General features: G+C 39.4%; 1 protein-coding gene across 1 annotated transcript in view; it reads right to left on the bottom strand.

Annotated features, from left to right (window-relative positions):
* Positions 1–15,633: 15,633 nt before the first annotated feature.
* Positions 15,634–19,969, bottom strand: part of LRRC9 (leucine rich repeat containing 9) — a 40,732-nt gene continuing 36,396 nt past the window's right edge. Inside the window, exons 30-31 of the mRNA XM_088539617.1 lie at positions 16,449–16,632; positions 15,634–15,806 (exon numbers count right to left, since the gene is read on the bottom strand). Of these exons, the coding sequence (XP_088395743.1) occupies positions 15,634–15,806; positions 16,449–16,632 (357 nt within the window). The remainder of the gene's footprint in view (positions 15,807–16,448; positions 16,633–19,969) is intronic.

Raw genomic sequence — 19,969 nt, 5'->3', positions numbered from 1 at the left:
AGATCTTAATAAACCCTTTGTTCGCTGCTACAATAGGGAACAGCTAAGTGTGGTTTGGGGTTTCTGCCAAGTTAACCCTGACTTATTCCCACCGTCGCAAGGACTGCTAAAGCCCCCTTTAAAGTGTTATTAAAGACAGAGAATGAAAAACAGTACTTTTCATTTTGAATGCTGTACTTAAAGCAAAAGCTTTCATTTTAAAATCATCTTTTATTCCCTTTCCCTCTCACTACACCGGGGGCTTTAGAGAAAAAAAAAAACAGGTTTTGTATAGCATTAACTTCCCTTTTGTGGGGAAAAATAAAGTGACTTTAATGGTCAAAAAACGCCACTGACTTGAATGGAGTCTCATTTTTGGGGGGTGAAAGTGCAGGTGTTGTGAGCTCCTGCAAACCTCACCTGTCTTTCCTGAGCATTTCCTTCCTCCCAAACCTCCTTTCCTTTGCCTCCGTGGCTAGGGAACAGTCAACACTCAACCCATGGGTTTGGAAGCCCTTTGGGGTGAGGATGAGGCTGCCTAAGGCTTTGCTTTAGCTGCATCTGGGGTTATCTTGGCACCTAAGGAAGAAGGGGAAGACTGAGGTGTTCCTGGGTGCTCTCGGGTTCGGTGAGGATGACTTGGGATCTGCTTCCAGCAGCTCTTCCAGCCTCGCGTCCTCTGGGCCTCCCGCTCGCCTGAGCAAAGGTGGTGTCTTTATTCTGGTAGAATTAACTAATCCAAACACACTTTTGGCGATTTCAATTATAAATGCTTCCTCCCATTCTTAAAACGTTTCCACTTGTTTTCTTGGCAGGACCGTAAAGATCTCTCCTGAGAGTTCTTTTCACTTAGATATGCACAAAATGAATAGTTTATCTCTAACTCCTGCTGACTTTCATGAATAATTTGATGTAAAAAGCTAAGTGGGACTTCTGCTATCTTGGTTAGCTTAGGAGCACCAGCTTCTAATACTGCATTCAGAGAGCAAAATAGCTGTCTTGTTTTAGAGGCCAGAGGACCTTTCTGGCCTCCACTCACCTGCAACCTTTTTGGGAAATTTCCAATCTTCCAATTTTTGGGAAATGACCTGATTTTTCCTCCTTTAGATATTTGGCTGCTTCAGGCTCCAAGGCACAGAGCTTCGAAGGAGTCCTGAGGGCTCCTACCCGGGAGGACTTCTCTTTTGAATGAAAGCTGTTGACTTTAACAGAGAAGATACGGTGAGACGCATGATGATTTTTACTGTTTCTTGTTCGCCTTCCCAAGTGAAGTCAGAAAACACTCTGGTCGCTTCTGAAGCTGGACAAGTTTTTTCTGGGGTTTACCCCTGTGACTGGTCCCACTGAAGGCGAGCAGAATTGCTCATCTGAGTCATGCCACACATGTGCCTAAATGATTGCAAGGGACTGAAAGGAGCTGCGAGTAAAAATAATAGCCCTACTTCACATCTCACAGAGCAGTGCCAACAAAATAATGCAGCCACGTGAATACAGAGCCAACGTAATAATCAAGCTGTAAACATTTCTGGAAAATTAGCACTTCTTCCATAACAGCAACAACTGCTGGAAAAATGGCACAAAATATTAACTGTCAGGTTAAGCACAACTTAATCAACATGTGCTGAGTCCCACTGATGTGCCCTCCAACTGTTACTTATGTACTTGTTAGAGCCAATTAAATAAACAAAAATTTAAAGCCTAATAGCATAAACCACATAAATAACATAAAAGAGCTGTAACAGTTGAATGGGCTGGTGTTTAGCCCGTCTTGATTTAAAACAGTGAAGTGAAAAATGTTGGAGCCCTTGAAGGTGATTTTGAAGATGAGGAAGTGACTGTGCTACACAAACAGCAATCAGAGACAATTAAGAGAACTGGGACAAGTGCCTCATTCTCTCCACAGACTGCATGGGAAATTGCACTTTACATTTCAGTCTTGTTGCATTTAAAATAAGGCCCCCCAGCTATGTCATTTTTCAAGTCCAACTCAAATCAAAAGATATTGCTTAGATTCTTCCCATTACTCTAGAAGTGAAAGGCATGATTGCCTATGCTGATGAGCCCAGAAGATTGTCTTGGAAAGAATTTGTCAGTTTTTTGTCCACCAGTCCCATTATAATGTTATTACTGCCCCCGAAGAAGACTGACAGAGCCTGAATACCAGCGTAAGCAGTGGGGAGGTTTAGGAAGCTGTGTGCTACGCTGTGCATGTGTTTTCTTTTAAAGCTTAATCTGATGAAGATTCTTGGCTGTGTAGTAACAGAAAAGCAGAAAATATAAGCAAGCTAAAAAAAAAGAACCCATAAAAATGGAAAGGATGAAAACAGCCATAACGGAGCAGTCAGGGTAGGGGCCTTGTGGGATGACTCCTGCCCTGGGACAAGGACAGCACTTACTAGACAGGACCAACTTGGACTATTGACTTGTTAAAAACTGGAAAAGCAAAACCCAAAGGTGAAACTCTGGTGCAAATGCATTTTGTTTATGAAGCAAACAGTTTAAAAGAACTTTGCTAAAATTAATTATTTAGCTTCAAACAGTTATTTGTCTAGCACACAAAATACTAGGCAGTTAAAAGCAGAGATCCTATGCAGACATTTGAATGATTGGTACTCACACACATCAGCATCCCTCTTGTAGTCTACTTAAAATATTTCACCCTTCTAGTTGCAGAACGCACATGGGATTCTCAGGCCAATATATATTATATTCTTGTATTATATTCTGTCTTCTAACAATCAACACAAGCTGCATTTAAACTCCACTTTGTCACCATTTTTTTTTTTCTTTTGTATTTCGTTATCTCTTTCAAAATAATGAATTGCAGCACGTACTTTTCTAGTGTTGACGCATACTGGATAGTCAGCTTTGGAGTCATCCCAGGTTACTCATTTGCATTTGAAGCCAGCTTAAATTTAACCCTGGAATAACAGTGATAAAAGGTCAGCACACAGACACACGCAAGAAAGGAAAGAGACGGGCCTGCATTCAGTGCACTCAATATCCTGTCCAGTCACAACTGGTTAGAAAGGAGCAGGATGAGTGAAGGATGGATAAAGAGCACAGACCTCTCATTTTGGGATCTGCTTCAGATTGGCTAAATCAGAGAGCTGCTACCAGCCCAGAGCACGTATTTATTGCCGGCCAATCTGCCCGGGTGCAGCGAGGGCTGGCAGCAGAGACGCCGCTGGCAGCCGGCCCTGCGCTCCTGGGCTCGCGGAGGGGCCGAGCGCGGCTCCCTTGGGCTGGAACTTGGTTATCACACTTGCACATCATCAGATTAATGTCCAGGGAACTGAGCGGCAGCCGCAAAGCAACATGCCAGGAGTCTATTATGGTGCCAAAGAACAACTGCAAAGCAGTCGCTTTAATGAATACCGGTGTGTTTTATCTCTCTCTCTATATACATACACGTATAGGTATTTTTAATACATGGACATGGAGCAAACAATACCTTTCCATTAATGCATGTGGCTGATAATTTTGCACTGAGATGGGCATGCAGCTGCCATTGGGGGTTTACGTAGATGATGCTTACAAGGTTAATACAAATGATATATGGCTACTTTACAAAAACAAAAAACAAAAAAGAAAGAGAGAAGGAGAGAAAGGAGGGAGGGAGGGAGGGAGGGAAGGGAGGGAGGAGGGAGGGAGGGAGGAAGGAAGGAAGGAAGGAAGGAAAGGAGGGAGGGAGGGAGGAAGGAAGGAAGGAAGGAAGGAAAAGAGAGAGAGAGAAAGAAAGGAAGGAAGGAAGAAAGAGAAAGAAAGGAAGAAAGAAAGGAAGGAAGAAAGGAAGAAAGGAAGGAAGGAAGAAAGAAAAAGAAAGGAAGGAAGGAAGGAAGAAAGGAAGGAAGGAAGGAAGGAAGGAAGGAAGGAAGGAAGGAAGGAAGGAAAGAAAGAGAAAGAAAGAAAGAGAAAGAAAGAAAGAAAGAAAGAGAAAGAGAAAGAAAGAAAGAAAGAAAGAAAGAAAGAAAGAAAGAAAGAAAGAAAGAGAAAGAAAGAAAGAAAGAAAGAAAGAGAAGAAAGAAAGAAAGAAAGAAAGAGAAGAGAAAGAAAGAAAGAAAGAAAGAAAGAAAGAAAGAAAGAAAGAAAGAAAGAAAGAAAGAAAGAAAGAAAGAAAGAAAGAAAGAAAAGAGAGAGAGAGAGAAGAAAAAGAAAGAAAGAAAGAAAGAAAGAAAGAAAGAAAGAAAGAAAGAAAGAAAGAAGAAAGAAAGAAAGAAAGAAAGAAAGAAAGAAAGAAAGAAAGAAAGAAAGAAAGAAGAAAGAAAGAAAGAAAGAAAGAAAGAAAGAAAGAAAGAAAGAAAGAGAAGAAAGAAAGAAAGGAAGGAAGGAAGGAAGGAAGGAAGGAAGGAAGGAAGGAAGGAAGGAAGGAAGGAAGAAGGCAGGAAGGCAGGAAGGCATTGAAAGAAAGGCATTGAAAGAAAGGCATTGAAAGGACATTGAGGGTATGAAGCAGTCCCGAAAGAGCAACTGAACGTATACTTGATGGTTTAGGATGATCTCTTCTGCTGAGGAATGCAATGACCTGTCTGAACTCGTGGACCCGGTACCGCTTCTAACGCCACCGCAGGACAAGGCTGTGGTACCTCCCCTTCTCCCACGGCCTCCACCATTCCGGCAGGCAGGAGACCTGCACCAAGGCCAAGTGGATTCCTTCCATGCAGGAAGTCTCCTGCTCGGATGGGCCACAGGACCCAGACCACAGCTGTCAGGACAGCCACCATCGCTTGGCCCTCACGTGGAAAGATCAAGCAGAGAACAAACCCTGTGCACCACAGGCAGGGAAAAGAAAAGAGCACCCTGTAACACTGAGCCAGTGTTACCAGGAGGTGAAGATGGATTTAAGCCTTTCTTGGCTTTTTTAAGGGTCACTAATTCTCTCCAAGGAAACAAAACAACGCACGTACTTGTGTGCAAATGCAAGGAATAATTAAAAGAATTAACACGGGACTTAGTGCGCCTTGCAAACCAAGATTCCCGCTAAGTGGAAATTTGCCATATGCTCTCCAACACGAGACACAAAGACGACGCAGGTTACACACTATCTTAAACCTTGAATTTTGCTGTGGGATTGGGGTGCACGTTGCTGCCTATTCGCTGATCTAATCTAAAGCATAAATGTTTATTTTGGTGACTCTGTATCAAGGCTACTTGGAAGAAGTTTGTTTTGAAACTCGCTTCCTCTCAGATGGCTGGAGCTTTTATTTGAGGAGAAATTAATGCAAATAATAAAATGCTGGAGGTGCCAGTAGGCTTAATGTAAAGAAGACTTGGAGGTTTATATGCTTTTTTTTTTTTTTTTTAAACTGTCCAATATGTACCACATAGGAGCAACTGGGCTAACAACAGCCATATGATGGAGTAGCGTAATCCGGTTGTGGGTCTAGCTCCATGAGCCAGACTCCAAGTAGATGAGTTTTAAATCTCCTTAGAATTAAGAAGGGTTTGGCAACCAAATTAATTGTTTTGAAAAATCCTCCTTTATGGATCATGAAGAGGATAAAAAGGGAAAAAACATGTCATGTGTAGTGGTTAGTCAGATGTTCTTTTGGAGTTACAACGATTTCCTCTCTAATTCCTCTTCTTGTTGACATTCCCGTTAAAAGAATAATGAGTAGGATGTTCGTTGCCTTAGTGCTGCTCAGCCTGTGTACATCACGAAATCTTTGCATTAGGCTACCCAAATGGATTGAATCGTATTGGAAGGCAGACATTAAAAACAACTGCACTCGCCTGCAAGCACGCAGAAAAGCCAAGTATAAACCATACACTACAAGACATGGGATAATAATTCCTGGTACACTGTACAGTCATTTGTTTCAAATAGGCGACTGGACCCAGACAACTGGGAGTGTGTGTGAGTCTGGTTTGGCAGGGCTGAATTATTTTAGTCTTTGGATTTTTAATATTTACATACTTACCCTTTTACCAGGGAGGTTGAGATGCTTTGCAAAAATACATTATATGTATTATTAATGCCATGTTTAAATAATGGGAGCCAATTAAACAATCACTGGGTAATAGTTTTCCCAGGTGTATTGCTATTTATATATTTTTGTAGCTATATAATGTATTCCCACAGAGGCCACGTTACTTAATTACCCAAGGCTTTTAAAGTATTTTGATAAAAATAGGTGTGCTAAAAAGGTATTATTATTTCAGAGGTGGCATAAAAGCAGCTTCATTAAAGAGGCTGGTACTAATAGTCCTTTAATACAGAAAGCCAGGAGACAGTTCTTCACATGGTGAATTAAACAGCGAAACATGCCAATTTTGACTTGATTTCTGTCCTACTAAACTACCCTACATTCATTTGCTTCAGCTTTAAGCCCTTCATTCTGACGTTCAGCAGCCCCAGTTACAGAATTGCTGCTTGCTTTTCACCTATCTTCCAACAGTTTAACATAGATGTCTTGGTCCAGCCCATTGTTCCAATTGTATATAGTTTAAAAAGCTCTGCAGTATTTTACTCTTTCCATTATATCTTGGCTTCCCTGAGCGCTCTGCTCGCTGCATTTTGCTTGTACTGGCTCTGTTTTCTAAACCCATTTATGCCTTTTTCTCTGTACACACTTGTTCATTGGGGAGCTTAAATTGACTTCTCTCCATTCTGTTTCCTTAACTAAAAACGCACCATTAAGGTTGATTGAAGTCTTTTGAAAACACTTCATAAAAAATGAAAGGCCATAAGAAATTAGGCTACCAGTGTTTGCAAATACCTGTTTTCAGCCAAATTGACAGGAAGGAATAAGAACTGAAATTTAAAAATGCTACTGATATATATATATGTTTGCTCCTTATTTTTTGTGGAATTGGAAAAGCATTTTGGGGAATAAAATATCAAAATGTTAATAAAATAAGCCATGCAGTAGCTTTTGTCACAGAAAACCTTTTCTCCAAAAAATATCAGGCACAGTTCTGAAGAAAGAAAATGGCAGAAGGAACAGAAATATCTGGACCATGGTTATTACTTTCATAGCTTTGGTTTAAAGAAAAGTATTTCTCATATTTATATATAAAATATATATTTAATAATTCTAAAATATGCCTCTTCAGAGACCCCAGATAGCTATCTCTTTTTAAAAATGAATATTTATACTATAGAACACCATATTTTATCAGGAATAGAAAAAGTGCTTAAGAAATTGCTTTATAAATGGGAGAAAAAAAAGAAAGGTTAATTAAATCAGTGAAACTTTAAGTCTCCTTCAGCAAAGAACATCTGGGCAATGGTTAACGATATTAGGTATGTTCTACATTATGTTCATGTACATGTACACTTAATAAACACAGAAACCTCATTTCACAAATTGCCCAACAGGAGTAAGGAAAGTCGTTCCTTACTGAATTGTCAGGGAAACTTTTACAGACATATGGAAATACATCTTACCTTAAAAAGAGAAATATCAAGGGGGATTTGTGCAAAGTTAAAAGCAAAGCAAGTGCTTTAGAATCAAAAGTGATTACATTGAAAATGGCAGCTTGCTTGTCAGGGCAGCTGAGACAGCTCCCTCACCAAACAAATACTAATCGTTCCAGCTGTTTCCTGACTCTCCAAATATTGCTGTTATCATTAAAATATACACTTCAGAATTTTGTAATGCTCTAGAAGAATTATTGGATTTTAATTTATTCTAGGATTATTTTTCAGACAACTGTCAAGCATGTTTTATTTACAAGATATATTACTTGTGTGCGTTTTTTTTTCTCTTTTCAGAAATGGATATATTCATTTTGACAGTCATCTCACCAAATGGAGGCATCTAAAATGCAGCAGACTTTCGGTACATCACTTCTGTTACAGAACACGACCAAAATTAATTTGCATGCTCTGAGTATTACAATTGCAGTTGAGTCTTTCCAAGCAAAAAGTCTTAATAAGGAGAAAAAGCAAGCAAACAAACAAAAAGCAAGTCCCAAGATGGAACTCAGGTTTAAATTCAACACCAAACACACTTGTAAATGAAAGCTACTCCAAGACTTTGATAGCACAATCCAGCAGTATTTTATGGAGTACGTGGGCACAAATTGCAGCATACTGTATCACTGCCTTGAAGAATCCTCCCGTTAATGGAGGGAAAGAGCAGCGAGATCAACAGGAAAAGCAGCTAAGTACAAGGAGGTCATTCAGAAGCTATGAGTTCTATAGCAGCGGTACAAGAAAACCCTGTCACTTTCCATCCCATTAAACAAGCTATGAGCTACGTGTTAGACTCGCTGGGATTACCAGCAAACCCCTACCAAGATGTGTGCTAGCTCTTGCTCACATCCTCTATCAATTATTTAGGTCCTTTTATGCAAATAATGTTTTGTGGAGGCAATGGAGAAACCCATAATGGGAAGAAGAGCAAAATCCATTTAGAAGAATTAAATGGTTGATGAAAAGAGTGACACTTTACAGACAAGAGCTACCGAAATGGCACAGTACCTCTTAAATGCCTGTGCGCATACACAGATGGGGAGGATTCCAAGTTTTGTTTTTTTTTTTTACCATCAACTTTATACAAAATTATACAACAAGGCAACAGACAGACTCCTGCGTTCACAGTTGTGCCCAGGGGACAGTCACGGAAGTGAGGCCTCCGCAGCAGATCCTTCTCTGTTCTTCAGGCCCTAAGCTTTCATTTTGTATTTTACACGGACTGTACGTAACAAGCCTGGCTGCAAAACGTGTTTATTCTAAAGAGAGGCTTCACTATTCTTTAGACTTAAAAGCCAGAATAAAACTAAGGGCTACTTCTGCATTCTTTTTTTTTTTCCAGGCAAAATGTCCCACTGATTTTAATGCATATATAGCATCAAAACTATTCTCTGCTGTGGCACCACTAAAGTTCCCTGGGCCCAACTCCCTTGTGCTGTATGCAGAGGCAAGTCTGCTCCCTTCAGAGGACGTTGAATGAGATTCAACAAAGATGCTCGGAAGAGGCTTCTAGTGAGATCCTTCCCACAGAAGAGACTGATCAGTAAACGCAGACAATCCTGGCTGCATCCAGCCAAAGCACTGAGCGTGTCTCTGCCGCTCGCCTTTAAATCCTCGTCTGAGATTTTCCTGGAAGGTTTATCCCTTTTCTTGCCAGGAACCTAATTAAAGTTTTCCTGCTGAGCTGTCTGTGGAGCGTTTGACCACTTAGGCCTGGGCTGGCCGTGGTCTGATGGGCACGTAATGCCCCGCACCGCAGCGGCCGCGGCACAGGGGCTTGTCACAAACACACTCGGTTCAGCTGGGGTGAGAAGAGTCTCCACCACCCTTCCTATGCCAACACATATCCCCATGGTCGGGGATAACAATCCCCAAATTTTACCCCAGAGAATCGCGTAGAAGACAACAACCTCAAGGCCTTTCTGCTGCAGCCCCTTCTGCCAGGCTTTCATCACGTTCACAGCGGCATACAAGGAGCATGGATTAAAAGCAACCAAAATATATCAAGTTAATTTTGGGAGATGACAGGTAAATTTTAGGAAATTCCCTGAATTTTAATTTTCTGGCATTGATATACATATTAAATCTTCAGCATTGTACCAATGTGTCCTAGACATGAAGAGAGCTATTCTAAAAGCTAGGTAATGTGTGTGTCCTGTATATTTATGGTGCTTCTCCATTTAACTATCTTTAATTATACTGTTACTCATAATGGATTTTTTTTTTGCTAAAACCAGAGATGTTGAAAGTGTGTTTTAATGGAGTGCAGTTATCTCCAAGAACAGAATTATGCTTCCATTACCAAATTTAACACTCAAAAAAGTCCTGGCAGTAGGCAAAGACAGAATTTAAAATCCCTGAAAGACATGGAAATAATAATAATATATTTTTAAAAGTATGCGCAAGCACAGATAAGTCTAGGGAAGGAAAGCTAGAGGGGGTACACCCATATTTCTGATGTGGCATTCACTGAGTTGTGCATCAGAGTCTATAGGAGGAGCAGCTTCTCTCTCCCGTGGGCTCCCTGCAGAGGTCAAGCTGCTCTCCTGAACACAACTGCCACATCCTTTTGGGGTCCCTCCACCTGGGCGGCCATGAGCAACCCTCTCTGCTAGCAGGTAACAGCCTTTAGACGCAATGAAATCCATTTTTTTTCTGTGCAAAAAATAAAACCAGGCACACTCAGACCTATTTCCCAAGATGTCAGGGCATAACATTCATTTAAAATCAAAGATAGTCTGATCAAAGACGTGTGACAGGCTGTGCTGTCTTCACAGACCTTTGCTGAGCTCTGAAGCACTTCGCTGGTCCTTCCTGGTCTTGCAAAAAGCAAAAGGGGACCTCAACTTTTACACTCTTACACTGGTAAAAATGTACTCTAGGCTGGAGGAAGCCAGAGGAGTTTCTGTTCTTTTATACACTGCTGAGATGCCTTGATAGCCCTGGCCTAGGAGATCTACAGTGCAACAAAGACACCTCGTGGCTGTGCTGCGAAGCGCACACGAGACAAAGAAAGGCCGGGGCGAGACGGGTCTCACCAGAGCCGCCGTCGCCGCAGGCCGCGCACAGGCCTTGCACTTACTGCCTGCCACCTCCTTGCAAACAACCTCACACGGGTTTCTCCTTCAGCTCCAAAATAAGGACATAATTATTTCCTACACATTTAATTCCCAGAAAATGATGTTTGTTTCCAAATTAAGCATACGAGCTCAAATTACGACATTTAAAAATCACAATAACTTCAGTAGCCATTTAATTTGACCTGATATGTGAAGTGAATGTGATGAAAAATATATTAAGCCTCTGAAGTAAGCTCTTACATTAGAGATAGCACTCTAAAATCTTTTAAGCACTCTAATTTAAAGAATAACATGGTAACTTACTAACATTTACTTTTAAAATATTTAAACATCAAAATACTTACAGTTTTACCAACAATAAGCAGTTAGAATAACGCTGACAGTTTGGTCATCTATATCAGTGAAACCCTGTGATATATAAAAACACAATTTAAAAACTGTTATTTTTTAAATGAATGCAATATCGAGGTCCATAATCTACAAGATGTACTTTTGTGTTCATATTTGTTCACACATGCACACACAGAAATATATATGCATATACATATATACTTATGAAGTCCCCATGGATATAGCAAATAAATGTATTATAATCAAGTGGCAATTTTTGTTATTGCCTATAACTACATTTCTGAACAGCTAAACAAAATTCGCATTGTAAATTTACTAGCATAAAACCTTGATTCAATACACACTGATAACTTTCTTCTTTAACTTCATGAGAAAATTCATTATACCATGATCCATGATATCTTCCCAGTGTATGAAAACTGAAATTAATTCAGATCATGAAGCTGTTGAGGGAAAAATACAGTAAAGGTGAAAAGATCAAACTCTGCCTTCCATTTCAGGAGTGGAAATCTGAAGAAATCACAGTGGCTGCAGACTACTTGTCAACTAAATTCAGGAATTTGTTTACTAAAATATAATAAGGTGAGTGAAAACAGAACGAGCCAAAGGAATCTCTTCATGTCCTTTCAGATTCAGGTATTTTACATGCATAGACACTTGCTTTACCGAATTCAAGAATTTTATTAATTCATGTTTCATTCATTCATAATTAATTTTTGTACTGTGATTGGGAATGCAAGTACAAAGGGCCAAATTCTCTCTCCTGTAACAGCACTTAAATTTACGGAGCAATCCTCAGGAAGAATTTTTCCCAGAGTTTCTCTCATTTTCAAAGATGTTATTGACTCTTATGGTCAATTCAGTTTGGAGAGGCTAGTGGCTTTCTTCCTGTAAAAAACAAAAGAGAAACAATTCAAAGTCAAACCATAGAGACTTTGCTTAGAAAAATATATATATATGCATTAGTTTAGGGACATTAAGACATTAACAGCCTGTTAAGGCAGGTGCTATGGTAGCTTTATTATGTTCAATTCATGGATAAAATGAGGACTTTGCTGAGGGAATTCTGTCACTAATACACACAGGCTTAGATTTTAATGTATATTTTACTACACACATGTGCTTTTCAAGCATTTTAATAACTTCTTTTTTTTTTTTAATGAAGAGGTCATTCATAAAGAAGATCAGGATCAGATACTGAAGCCCCTTAGGGCTGGATTTGTAAACACACATAGTTTTTGCTTTGCTGGCTCTGCAAGACCCAAATAAATCACTAGTTTCAATCCCACTGAGAATCAGGTATCATATTCCCCACGTGAGCATGTGCTTCACAAATGACAAGCAGAGTACTACGCCTTTAGAAGTTAATAACCATCCTGTTGCATCGTTAACTCCCTCCAGTTTAACTTGCTGATTTCTCTGGACACTTGGAAAGCTTTTAAAGCTGCTCCAGTTGCATAATCACAGCATGAAGCCTGTACAGACCCAACGTGAGGGAGCCTGTGTCCCAGAACGTGACCTGAAAGAACCCCATAAGATAATAATGCATTATCTCATTATCACTCTCATCTACAACTGGGTGATGGATGTGGTGATCCCCTATTGCTTTGTGCCACTGCTGGGTAAAAAGCCAGCACTCTCAAACACACGTGTTTCCATTCCAGTTCAAATACCTCTTTTTGATCACCTCTTTTTGGTGGGGTTTGCTGTCTACTGAACATGATTTACAACTACAATAATTAAAATGGGCATGCTGAAGGCTGAAGTATCTTAATATTCAAAAAAACCAACAAAGAAAAAGAAGTTCTGTTACAAGCGGGGACTGTCATGGGGACTCCACTGACAAAAGCAAAGTTCAGTTTCGCATGGTAGGTAGGGATTGAAGCTACTTTTCCTGTGCCTTCTCCAAACATAAATGAGCTTTGTAAAAGAGTGAGTAAACAAAGAATCACAGAATGGTCGAGGTTGGAAGGGACCTCTAGGGATCATCTAGTCCAACCCCTGCTCCAGCAGGGACACCCAGAGCACGGGGCACAGGGTGGCATCCAGGTGGGTTTGGAAGATCTCCAGAGAAGGAGCCTCCACAGCCTCTCTGGGCAGCCTGTGCCAGGGCTCTAAGAAATCTCTAAGAAATCTAAGAAAATTCAAGCAATCCCTTTTGTTACTTTTGGAAAGAAAATGAGACGAAACTGTATCTTTCAAGAGCTTTGCCTTCCTGTATAGGTTGTTTCTCCTTCTGATCAAAAAGAGGAGAAACACATTCATTTTAAGCTTTCAAAAGAAATACATACATTATATGTAGACTACGGAAATATATTAGTTGGCAGTAAATCTAACATTAATAAAAAGCATATTTTGATTAAATAGGTCATGAATAGACTTAGGGCAAGATTCTGCTGACTCCAAAGGCTAAGTGCCTTAATACTGGTGCATCACCCCATCACCTCGTGGCATCCACAGCTGTTACTCACTAATATTCACACAACAGTTCCAGGACTCCCTAGCACAAGAGCCTGGAAGCAGTGAATTGAAATCCACACTGGTAAATGAACTGTAGCTCTCTTAAAACATCTCCTGGCTGCATGGTACCTTGAATATCAGTGGAACAAATGCAGCAGGACTTTGGCATTGAAAAAGCATTTTCAGAAGATGTGAAGAAACCTTAAAAATGAAACCTTATGGTCTTGGCTCTTCCTCCCTCCATAGATCCATGGTCCATGTTGAATTTATGTTAAAATACAAACTAGCTCAGTCATTTTAAATTAAGGAAGAGATGCATGAGTTAGTATCTTTGCACTTTCTGGTGATGCAAAGTAAGTGTCAGCACAGCTGAAATGGTTACTGTTGTCTTTTTCCTTTGATACAGCAGTGAATCTTCCCTGAAGTTAAAAAAAGAAAAAGTGAGACTAAAGACAGATCCCATGCACCTGAAATAATGAAAATTGAATAACAGTATTCTTGCTTGGTCTCTTATTTAGGGTTGTATGAGTTTCTCATTATTAAAAAAAAAAAAGTTCAATTAAAATAGAAATTCCTGTGCAAATATCAGTAATAAATGTAAAAACACTAAGAGATGGTAAACCTATCCTCAAGCTGAGTGTTCTAAACTCATTAAACTCAAGGAAGATAATACTTCAAAGAAGACTATAGTAAGGTAGGAGACATACAGTTAGGATACATGAATAGCTTAAACTGCCTGAAGTGATGCCATGAGGGAGAAGGTTAAAGAAAGCCCTGATTTGTTCTAAAATGCCAGTTCATCTAATCTGGGATGACATCGCTAGGATTGCTTAATCACAGGCAAAAACTTTTTAAGACTATCTGGATGCCTTTGTGGTGTTCTTCTAATTTTTGCGTGTTGGATTTTATAAAAAGGAAAATTAAATTCGAATCTTACAGACTCTTTATGTAGAGTTTTGTAATATTACAACATGCTGGGAGAAATGGGAAGAGATGAAAGAACATATGTGGCATGTGAAGAAAGGCAAACATACCTACTAAAAGAATTCTTGCTACACCTTCTCACCTACCTTATTTAAAAATAGAGGGTGTCCGTGTGATTTTTTTTTGTGTGCACAATCCACAACATAGGGAAGGAGTCATACACCCTGCTTTAAGTTAGAAAACCCCGCTTTATGAGTGAAACCTCACCCAGTGCCCATAAAAGTATCCTGGACAGTATGCAGTTAAGGTAGAATTCAGTCCGGTAACGACAGTCGAGCCTAAATCTATGCTTAGGGGGATTTTTCCCTGTGGAAAACAGCCTGATGAGTAATGCCACTTCCTCTGATGGGTGCTGTCTTAACAGTAACAAGTGTATCAGCATGGTACTACCTTGTAGAGTAACGTTCACTCAAAGTGTTTTACCCTTTCAGAGGGTTCCTATCACCTTTGTGCACATGGGAATACCAATGGTAGGTGGATGTGTGAGAAACATCACTGGGGACAGGCCCTTAAACAGCTGTCTCTTTTTCATTGGAAAAATAGAACTCACAGTTATTTAACATATTTTTCAAGCAAGGAAAAGGCTCATACCATGTTTTACAGGTGTAATGCCTAAGAAAAATGTCCATTTGGGACTGAATCCTTCAAGAAAAGCAACTATATATACTGATTCCACAAGGAATCATCTCACTGATCTACACAACTGATTTTGAAGGAATGTTTTCAGGCAGTAGATTTTAATCAAGATGGAAATGTAAAAAACATACCATCAAACCTGTCTGTTCATTTCCCCATTGTGGAGAAATATTTGCCACAATAAGAAAAACCGGTGTAATACTTTATCAAACACTGGCTTATTCCAGTTATTGGCACTCAGTAATAGCAACATATTGTTATCAGTTTCACAATTTTCAGAGATATTTAGTCACAGTAACAGCTTCATCTTGCATTCCTGCTCCCGTACTTAACATTTTTGATTACTTAACAAAACAAGACTGCAAGCAACTGAAAACAAAGAATAAACCCCATAGCCTTAAGCTATCAATGGAATAGGATTAACAGGGATTTGGGTGATACAAGCTTATTTCTGTTAAACAGCTGACCCAATTTAGAGTCATTGTTCTAGTGGCAAAACTATAAGTTGTTTTCTCCTCTGTCTTTCTAGATGCATTGTGAGTTTTGCCAGAAGAAGGAGAGAAAGCACATTTTTGGTGGAAACTGAGCTGGAAACTGAGAAGAAAAATTGGCAGCACTGGGAGAAAGAAAAGTAATTTTTTTGGAAAAGGGGTCAAAGGAAGGACGAGAAGTACCTGGATGCAAAACCAAAACGAGAAGCACTAGTTCAGCCTGGGAGCAGCCTCACCTGCCTTTATTTTCCCTGCTGTTCTGATGCAGTTGGCTGCTTTGGGAAGTAGCACCGTGATGTGCCAAATGGTTTAGATTAGCTGCTGCTCCTCTGGTTTGCCGAAGAGCTCTTTCTGCATGGATGCTTCGAGGATTATTTCTTATAATTCCTGGGTTCTTAGACTTATCTGCAACACAAAATGCACATGGATATTCTCCCTACGCAGTCTTACCCAGCTACTCATCATCGAGAATTCCACTTATTCCCCTTTTCTTCCTCCTATTTTTGCTAGCCAGAATAATGATGGGTTACATCATTTCCTTAGAGTTTTTAGCACACCTAAAATTTTAATTTACAGACTGAAATTGTTGCCCATTGCTTAACATACAAGTAAACTAAAAAAAAAAAAAGTAAAGCTTTTGAAAACTCTGAAAGTCTAATTCTTCAATCAGTGATTCAGACTGAGTCTGAGATCTGAAGATCTGAAGATCAGAACCTAAGGAAAAGAACGCCTGGAAAATACATCTATTCCTCCTGAAAAGTTAGGTATTTCCTAGCTGTGGAAAGTTTGTTAGAAACTTATGGGCATGTGAATGTATTGCAAAACAAAAAACAATTATACCTGCTCTGATGCTCACTGCTTTAAATGTAAATAGAATTTGTTAATTACAGGTTGGTGTGCAAGATACCCTGGGAAGAGCAAATGCCCTTGTTAAAACTCTTTTATATGGACCATGTAATATGTAGCATGAGGGAGTACTAATTACATGAAGTACTCTGAAAAGGAATATTTTATTTATGCTTACTTTTAATGTTTGTTTATGCTTACTTTTATTTGACACAGTCAGTACAGGTTTTTCAAGTTTGTGATGAAAGGTAAAATCAGAGCCAAAGAAATTGTTTAAGTTTTCATTCAGATTCACTTTTGGTATTCTGAGAGGAGTGTATCTTGGAAAATTTGCTGCCACTGCAGGAAGTCCACAGCCTTTTGGGGTGTTTGCAACTTGGAATTCCTTGATAAAATAAGGAAAGACAAAAACAAAGATTCAATATCTTGGCCCTTATGATAGAAATGTCTTTTGTTGTTGTTGTTTTGTAGTAATTACATAGTAATTACACAGTAATTACTGATCTTTTGTCAGTAAAGAATTAGTTGTTCAAATTACTGTCATTGGCTTAAGATCAACTATTGAACTTTCTAGATGGGTTGTTGGACAAAAACAGAAGCTACGAAAACTACATTAGAAAGCATCAGTAGCGACAAAACTCAGGTACTTGGAACAAAATTGTGAACACTTCCAAGAACAAACTTACTGTAAAGCACTAGAGCTGATTTTACTAAAAAGAAAGATGGAAAACAATACTTTTCCATATGTAAACCAATTACAGGGGATGGTTGGTGAGGGGCTGATAAAAATTCAGCTTTGGAAGGATCTTTATAATCTTTAGATATATTTAGTAGTTCATAAGTCTCAGTATGTGAGCACAACCTCCTGTAGCAATCGATGCAAAGCTGTGTGCCAGGCTGCAGATTTGCTAATTCTGTTAAAGCTGCGTGCGGTGCAGTGACAATGGTCATTGATTGCCTCCTGCAAATCAGCTCTAATTCAGCACTGAAAAACTTAAAGAGATTTAATCAATAGAATGACAAAAAGAAAATAATATTATGTACAGAGTGCTCTGGTGACAACCTAAAGTAGTACTAAATAAAGTGCTAACCTACTTTCTGCTGGGAAAATCTCTTTTGAAGCTTAGCATCAAAAGTACTTTTTAAGCTTAAACAATACCATACAGTTTCAATTCCTGCTTTCTAACAAGCACTTTAAAAAGCACAACTAAAATGCAACTGACAAACTTGAAAAATCTTTTGTGATGTTCCACTTGAATGATCTAATGGGAAAATGGCTCAGTTCTGTTGTAGCTAATGAGGTATAACATCTTCACTGAACCTGAATATAAAACAGATTTCTCTACAGATATTGTCTTAACATGATTCTGCTGCTTTATGCATCCTGCCATGTTTTTATTTAAGTGATGTCCAATGAATAAAAGTACAGGTCAGTTTTGAAATAAAACATTTACACATGAAATGACTCCATCCACAAGTGCTTTGAACTCTTTATACAAGCATTGTGGCTTCAAGTGGCAAAATGTGTTTCACTAGGACACTGACTTACTAGTCCTGGATCTGCAAAGTGAGACATTAATGTGGCCAGACAGATGTGTGAAAGCAAATTTCGGAGGGGAGATGTTTCCAGACATCATGGATTGTACATGGATGTACACTGATTTTAACCTATCTGATTTGGGCAGTGTCCTACCATGAATGCTAAGACTTAGAGCTGACAAACCAGTGAAGATATCACTAATAACAGCATTAAATAATTACTGCGGTTGTACCTCAAAGCTGGTATCATACTAAAGGGTAGACAATGACATGTTTATGCTACAAGAACTTAACGGTCTAATAATACAATATGGACATAACACATAGATTTGGGGAGCATAAAATATTAGGAAAAAGATTAAATTCAGTGCAGCAAGCACTGCAGTAGCTGCAGCTCAGCAACAGCATAGACGTGGCTGGGTACGGTGAGAACATCTTGGCAGTAAGTTTAAGGGGATAACTGAGGTAGACAAACATCACAGCATCACGGTGCAGGTTCCTCCTGGCAGTGCTTTTCTTGCACAAAGCACAGTGCAAAGAGGTTTGAGGAAAAAAGTACCTCAAGGAGAGGAGAAAAAGCTGATCTCGCTCATGCTTCCAGTCAGTACTTAGGTTTCAAATGTGTAAAGACTAGCTATTATGTTCCACAAATATGAAACCAAAGCTGGAAGAGAGGACTTGAAGAGCTTCGAAGATACAGGGCGAGAGGAGACTCGAGATCACCTCGTTACTCTCCACTGAACCTTCTGGGGAAATGGTTGGTTAAAATGCACACTATAGTCTTCTGAGTTGCCAGGAAAGAATTCTGTTTCTCAAATAAAACTCTGGGGAAGTTTCATGCAGTCATAGGAAAACAAAAGTCTGCTGTAGGGACAACAAACTCTTTCAGTCGGTGGGATCTTAATAATAAAAAGAACCACAGAGACAATGAACCTTCTGTCTGTAGGAAGCTCCTGATGGTTCAGCCTCCTCTCTTAGGAGAGTTGCTGTTGTCATTATTACTATTGTATTTAGAAAACCTGATAGCGAATCCTCTAAAAGTCTCTGTTCCAGCAAGTTTATAATGTAAAATGAGATGAAATGCATTCAATGAATGCAGACAGCCTGACAGATGGGTGAGCACGAGAAAATAATGAGAAATAAAACCGGCCACTGTGACAGAGTGATCTCTGCAGATGCCCAACTGTCAAGTTTTCTTTTGCTTTCATCATCAAGGAGAATTTCAGAGCAAGGTCTGAAGGGGAATTACAGTGTAGTTTGTCCATGGAGCCCCACCTCATAAAAAGGAGCTGCAGAGACAGAAATATGGCAGTGAACAAGTGGGTGTTGATAACTGGCAATACTGGTCAGCTCAAGGTAGGCAACTGCATGTCAGATGGTTAGGAGATGACTCCACTCTCAATAGGATGGCAGTGAGAGCTAAGATGAAACTACAGTTTTATGGGCAAAGAAATAAATGAGAAATACTACCTTTGTAGCAGTATTTTAAATGGATGCAGACAATACAGAATCTTTCAAGACCAGAGAAGATGATATTGCACTATCAAAATATTGTTGAGAAAAATTATGAAAGCATTTATCAGCATGAAGAGAAATGGGAATACGTCTGGCAACAATCCCATTTTCCAAGAAAAAGATGAGCAGATAATGGTGAATATTGCACTTGAAATTTTGTCTTAGAACCTTTGTGCAGTATTACTGTGATACCACACCATGGAATAACATGATGATAAAAGGGAATTATGTTCAAAAAAAAACAGATTTCCTATTTTATTCCCTCTGAAAGAATGGGTATTTCTGAATATGTATGTTTATGTTCAGCATGGACATACTTTCATGACACTGGTATGCATGTGCTATGCACAGAGGTTTGATTCATCAGAACTGCACCTGCAAATGGAATATCTCCCCAGCACTTCTTTTTATCTGTGGCTAGGCCCATCCAAAAGTGTTACAGCTTCCTAAGCACATGCATTAAGGGTAAATCCTGCTGGAAATGCGGATGTGCATGGAACCTCAGGGTAAATGTAAGGTACTACTGGGGGTAAATGTCACATTTCTGGACTGCAAGATCTATGGTGCCATCTATATTCATAGACAGATAAGCCTGAGAATCTAATGAGCCTTTTATATGTTTGGTCTGTATTGCAATGCCTATCATAGGCAATTCAGTGAAGGAAACA

Source organism: Tinamus guttatus, unplaced genomic scaffold (assembly GCF_059628265.1).
Source record: "Tinamus guttatus ecotype Peru unplaced genomic scaffold, ASM5962826v1 Tinamus_guttatus_pri_ptg000048l, whole genome shotgun sequence".
NCBI lineage: Eukaryota > Metazoa > Chordata > Aves > Tinamiformes > Tinamidae > Tinamus > Tinamus guttatus.
The sequence above is the reverse complement of the archived record's forward strand: the minus strand, read 5'-3'. Positions and strand labels throughout refer to the sequence as shown.